Source organism: Macaca nemestrina, chromosome 14 (genome assembly GCF_043159975.1).
Source record: "Macaca nemestrina isolate mMacNem1 chromosome 14, mMacNem.hap1, whole genome shotgun sequence".
NCBI lineage: Eukaryota > Metazoa > Chordata > Mammalia > Primates > Cercopithecidae > Macaca > Macaca nemestrina.
In genome coordinates this window covers 118,159,233-118,165,259 of record NC_092138.1, presented here as the reverse complement: position 1 = coordinate 118,165,259, position 6,027 = coordinate 118,159,233, and the positions used below count along the sequence as shown (strand labels likewise).

Genomic DNA, 6,027 nt, shown 5'->3' with positions numbered 1-6,027 from the left:
CCTTCAAGCCCCCCACCCTTCAAGCCCCCTCCCTCCAGCCCCCCCAACCTCCCTCCCTGAAAGTCCCCCTCTCTCCAAGCCCCCCTCCCTCCAAGCCCCCTCCCTCCAGCCCCCCTCCCTCCAGCCTCCCTCCCTTCAATCCCTCCTGCCTCCAAAGCCCCTCCCTCCAGCTCTCCTCCCTCCAGCCCCCCCTTCAAGCCTCCTCCCTCCAAGTTCCTCCCTCCAGCCCCCCTCCTTCCAGCCCCCTCCCTCCAAGGCCCCCTCCCTCCAAACCCCCTTCCTCCAGTCCCCCTCCCTCCAGCCCCCCTCCCTCCAGCCTTCCTCCCTCTAGCCGTTGCACAAGTTCCGCAGCACAGCTCAGCTCGGAGGCTACACTGGGCCACAGGGGTGGGGGCCTCTGACTACCACCCTGTCCCAGTCTTGCCTCTGTCCCCACAGTGGGATCCTCCCACTTCAGTCTCCAGCTGCCTGGTTCCCCTCCCAAGGCAGCCTCGTACTCACTGTGGGGCCAGGGAGAGGCCAGCAGCCCCTGGGGCCCTAGAGTACAACAGGACAGGGACGGGGTGGTGGGAGGCAGGCCCCTCGGAGGGGTAAAGGCCTGGACAACAGTTCATGGTTGCCATTCCTCCCAGGACACACGATCTGAGCCCTCAAAGGACCTGACAGGACAGACGCGTCCTCATTCCTGGAATCCCAGTGTTCTGGGAGGCCGAGGTGGAAGGATTGCTTGAGCCCAGGAGTTTGAAACCAGCCTGGACAACATAGCAAGACTCTGTCTCTACAAAAAATTTTAAAAAATTAACCAGGCATGGTGATGCACACCCATAGACCCAGCTACTTGGGAGGCTGAGGTGGGAGCATTGCTTGAACCCAGGAGATTGAGGCAGCAGTGAACCGTGACTGCACCACTGCACTCCAGTCTGGGCAACAGAGCAAGACCCTGTCTCAAAAAAAACCAAAAACCAAGAAACAAAAACCCACACACAAAAAAGCAAACTTGGCTGGGCACGGTGGCTCACGCCTGGAATCCAAGCACTTTGGGAGGCCGAGGCTTGTGGATCATCTGAAGTCAGGAGTTCAAGACCAGCCTGGCCAACATGGGAAAACCCCATCTCTACTAAAAATACAAAAATTAGCTGGGCGTGGTGGCAGGTGCCTGTAATCTCAGCTACTCGGGAGGCTGAGACAGGAGAATCGCTTGGACCCGGGAGGTGGAGGTTGCAGTGAGCCGAGATCACACCACTTGATCCTGACTCCCAAAGGGCTGGGATTGCAGCCTGGGCGATAGTGCAAGACTCCTTCTCAGAAAACAAACAAACAAACAAACAAACAAACAAACCAAGCCTGACCTGCACTGAGATCTCCAGGACATCACATTGGGCATGAGGGCTGGGTCTGTCCGTGCCTGGGACCACCCAAGGTCCTTTGCAGCAGAGCGGCCATCTGGTTGGGGTGAAGCTGATGGAGCCTGCCACTGTGGCTGAGAGTGGGGTGTTGGCTGGGGGTCAGGGTGACCCTGCAGGGCCATCCCAGCCTGGCTGATGCCCAACATGGGCTGGTGTAGAAGGAACCTGGCCCCGAGGCTCCAGGCCCTGGCTAGAGGAAGCAGGAACTCTTCAAGCTGGGTCCTGTCCTCTTCCTGGAGCGGGTGCCAGCCCCCAGCCTGCTTGCGTCAGGGACAAAAGGACTCCTTTCCTTTCCAGCCTGGAAAGCCCCTCTGCTGCAGCCTGGAGGAAGGGACCCCGGGCCTAGCCTATAGTCAGAGGCGTCTATGGGCATGGATCTGGACAGGGAAAAGGAGAAAGCAGCCTCCATCCACAGTTCTCTCTGGGACCAGGCCCTTGCAGGCACGCGCTGGGCTCCTGTGAGAAGGCTAAGGGCCCCAGGACAGACCTCCTCTCCGGGCGTCTGGGTTCCTAGATGGCAGAGGTGGCAGAGTGGGGTGGGGTGGCCCAATTGGGAGCCGTAGCCTCTGGCAAAGAGCTGAGCACAGCACATCTGCAATGTGTAAGATTCTCCTGGGAGACCAGGGCCCAGCTGGTGGTGAGCTGGGGGAAGTGGGTGATCCTGCGGTGGGAGGAGCCATCTGGCCCTCTGGGGAAGTGTGCTCGCTGTCTGCAGCGCCCAGGCCTGGGTAGCTGGGTGGGGGCTGGGGGGCCATCTCCGCTCAGGGTGCCCGCACCTGGGCCTTCCCTGCCCTAGGCCAAGCCTGCCTGTGCCTCCCCATCCTCTGCCTGCCCAGCTGGACATCTCTGGGCCTCTCTGGAGACCAGTGGGGTGGGCTGGGGGGGGCGTCGTATTGGCCTGGCTTGGCACCCCTCTTGTGGCCGTACCCCTCCCAGCAGCCCCAGGACTAGCAAGTCCCCGAGATGGGGGTGGGGACAGTGGTTGATGCCAAAGGTTGTGGGGGCAGGGGCGGGGCAGGAGCAGGAAGGTCCCCTGAGTTCCCTCACCTTGGGCAGAGATAAAAGGAGCACAGTTCCAGGCGGGGCTGAGCCAGGGCGCAGCTGTGATTTCAGTGCATCTCTGGCGGCTGCTGTGATTTGAGAATCTCGGGTGTCTTAGCTGACTGATTCTGGGAGACCGTGGATGAATAATGCTGGTGAGTGTCTGGCCCTGGGGAAAGCCCGGGCTGGGGACAGCTAGGCAGTCTGGGAGGGGAGGATGGGGGTGACGCTGAGTGGGGCGGTTGGGTGTCCCTGAGCCCAAGTGACAGAGCCTCCCTTCCCTTGTGCTGCTGCAGGGCACGGCCCCACCCGGAGGCTGCGGGGCTTGGGGGGCCTGGCCGGGGTGGCTCTGCTCGCTGCCTTCTGGCTCCTGTGGCTGCTGGGGTCAGCCCCTCGGGGTACCCCGGCACCCCAGCCCACAATCACCATCCTTGTCTGGCACTGGCCCTTCACTGACCAGCCCCCAGAGCTGCCGGGCGACACCTGCACCCGCTACGGCATCACCCGCTGCCACCTGAGTGCCAACCGAAGCCTGCTGGCCAGCGCCGACGCCGTGGTCTTCCACCACCGCGAGCTGCAGACCCGGCGGTCCCACCTGCCCCTGGCCCAGCGGCCACAAGGACAGCCCTGGGTGTGGGCCTCCATGGAGTCACCTAGCCACACCCACGGCCTCAGCCGCCTCCGAGGCATCTTCAACTGGGTGCTGAGCTACCGGCGTGACTCGGACATCTTTGTGCCCTATGGCCGCCTGGAGCCCCATTCGGGGCCCTTGCCACCGCTGCCAACCAAGAGCAGGGTGGCCGCCTGGGTGGTCAGCAACTTCCAGGAGCGGCAGCTGCGTGCCAGGCTGTACCGGCAGCTGGCGCCTCACCTGCGGGTGGACGTCTTTGGCCGTGCCAATGGACGGCCGCTGTGCACCAGCTGCCTGGTGCCCACCGTGGCCCGGTACCGCTTCTACCTGTCCTTTGAGAACTCTCAGCACCGTGACTACATTACAGAGAAATTCTGGCGCAACGCACTTGTGGCTGGCACTGTGCCGGTGGTGCTGGGGCCCCCACGGGCCACCTACGAGGCCTTCGCACCAGCCGACGCCTTCGTACATGTGGATGACTTTGGCTCAGCCCAAGAGCTGGCGGCTTTCCTCACGGGCATGAATGAGAGCCGATACCGACGCTTCTTTGCCTGGCGTGACAGGCTGCGCGTGCGACTCTTCACCGACTGGCGGGAGCGCTTCTGTGCCATCTGTGACCGCTACCCGCACCTGCCCCGCAACCAGGTCTATGAGGACCTTGAGGGATGGTTTCAGGCCTGAGCTCTGCTGGACGGGGGAGGTGGGTGTGGGTGGAAGGGCTGGGTGTCGAAATCAAACCACCAGGCATCCGGCCCTTACTGGCAAGCAGCGGGCTAACAGGAGGCTGGGGACAGAGGTCAGGAAGCAGGGGTGGGGGGTGCAGGTAGGCACTGGAGCAGGCAGAGGAGGTGAGGGCAGGAGGGAGGTAACGGGTGCCCACTGCGGCAGACGGGAGGGGAAAGGCTGAGGAGGACCCTCTCCACCCTGAACAGATCTTGGGTGGGTCAAGGCCTCGCTGGAAGAGGGTAAAAGGCAGGGCCCTTGGGGCTGGGGACACCCCAGGCTGCAGTTTGTGGGGGCCAAACCTGGGACCCCAAACTTCCTCTGTAGCAGAGGCACGGGTCCCTGGCACATCCACAGTTCTGAGGTCCCTGTGGTAGGCTGGGGCGGGGCCCAGGAGACCACGGGGAGCAAACCAGCTTGTTCTGGGTTTAGGGAGGGAGGGCGGTGGACAATAAAGGTCTGACCAGTGCCTCGTGGGTCACCTCCGTGCAGGGCCACAGAACCTGTGTCTGCCCTCCCTGACATGTCGCCCCCACAGCCATGGGGCTGCTTGTTCCCCACCAGGGATCCTGTCTCCTGACCTCGGGGCTTTTGCTCACCCTCCATCTGAGAGCTCTCCCTGTGCCGGGCTGCCCGCTGGCTCCTCCAGTTCCTACAGCCTCCACCAAACGGCCCCTTAACAGAGAGCCTTCCGTGGCCCCCAAAAGGCCAAGGTGATGAGCCCAAGAATTCAAGACCAGCCTGGGCAGTGTAGTGAAACCTCATCTCTACCCAAAATACAAGAATTAGCAGGACGTGGTGGGTCACGCCTGTGGTCCCACCTACTTGGGATACTGAGGTGAGAGGATGGCTTGAGCCCAGGAGGTTGAAGCTTCAGTGAACCGTGATCACACCATGGCACTCCAGCCTGGGCAACAGAATGAGATCCTGTCTCAAAACAAAAACCAGAAACAGGCCAAGGTTGGGGAAGGGTAGGGAACAGACTTCAGAGGACTGGCCAGGCTGAAAGCGTCCATCTGCCAGGTCCGCAGGCTGGAGAATGTCTTGGGTGACAGGGTCTGACCTGTGCCCTGGAGCTCCCTCTGGTGGCAAGTGCTGGGGAGGCACTGGGGATGCGGCTGCAGCCAGGGAGCCCCTGTAGTGGCCGGTGGGGAGTGGGGCGAGGAGGAGGGAGGCCAACCCACGGGTGGTGCTGACCAGGGACTCAACAGGCCAAGCCCCCGGGGCCGGGGCACTGGGCTTGTCCCTACCCCAGGTCGGGGTGGGCAGGTTGAGGGCAGGAAGCCCCCCTCACCCATGGCTGTGGCTTGTGGGAAACACCTGCTAGTAGCTTCCTGCCCTGACCTAGCCCTGTGGACTAAGCAGGGAAAAGCAAGTGTCCTGAGGCTGCGGGCTGGGGTGGGAGGCTGATCCTCATCCACCAGCCCAGGGTCACCTTCCTGCTGCAAAGGAGCTGGAAGTGGGGAGCTGTGGCCCCAGAGGTCTTTCACTTGAGGGTGAGCCTTCTATGTGCGCCCAGACACTGGACACCACACAGCCCTACTTCACCCCATTCACAGGTAGGGAAACTGAGGCTGGGAGGCGCCGTCAGAGCCACCCATGGGGCCAGCCTGCCCTCTGTCGCCCTCTGCAGGCCACGCGGAGGAACTGCCCCACCTCCCCGGGGCGCCCCGGCAGGTGCCAAGCTACAGCCGCAGAACCGCCTGACCCCGAACTCTCGGTGCAGAGAACAGACTTGCCCGGATACGGGGTGAAAAATGAGCCGCGTGCAGCAGGGGCAGTCTCGGTCCCCTGCCTGCTCCGCCCACGGCGAGCGTTCCTGGGGCCTCGGGTTTTCCCCCTTCCGCTGGCTGCTCGGAACCGCGGGACCGACCCACCGGGCCGCCCTGCCTCCCCTCCAGCTGGGCGCCACCTGGACTCCAAGTGCTGGTTTACAAGGCACACAGGAGACCTTTATGGGGGTGAGCTGGCGCCTCACCAGCGTCCGCTTGGCGCGCCCCGGGGACAGTGAAGGCTTGGGGCGCCTCTGCAGAGTCGCCAGCACGGTGGGCGCAGCCGGATGCCTCTGGGAGAAGAGCGCAGCGCCCGAGGGTCCCCTGGCCTACGAGGGCTGAGCCGGGGTCTCGGACTGGATGTGGGCGCGTCGCGTGACGCCCGGCGAGGGGCGGCCGGGAGGCTTCCCGGCGGCGGCGCGCGCAGGGTCTCGGGCCGGGGTCGGTCCCGGGC

The 6,027-nt window shown here is 63.6% G+C and overlaps 1 protein-coding gene across 2 annotated transcripts; it reads left to right on the top strand.

The window, feature by feature from the left end:
- Positions 1 to 1,722: 1,722 nt before the first annotated feature.
- On the top strand, positions 1,723 to 4,951 carry LOC105471960 (fucosyltransferase 7). Of its 2 annotated transcripts, XM_011724852.2 has the most exons (3): positions 1,723 to 2,007; positions 2,463 to 2,602; positions 2,744 to 4,950. In XM_011724852.2, the coding sequence occupies exons 2-3, from the start codon at positions 2,590 to 2,592 to the stop codon at positions 3,757 to 3,759; spliced, it is 1,029 nt and encodes a 342-aa protein (XP_011723154.2). In that variant the 5' UTR covers positions 1,723 to 2,007; positions 2,463 to 2,589; the 3' UTR covers positions 3,760 to 4,950. The 2 variants fall into 2 exon arrangements, with proteins under 2 accessions (XP_011723154.2, XP_011723155.1); XM_011724853.3 differs by having other exon boundaries at positions 1,723 to 2,602; positions 2,908 to 4,951.
- Positions 4,952 to 6,027: the final 1,076 nt, after the last annotated feature.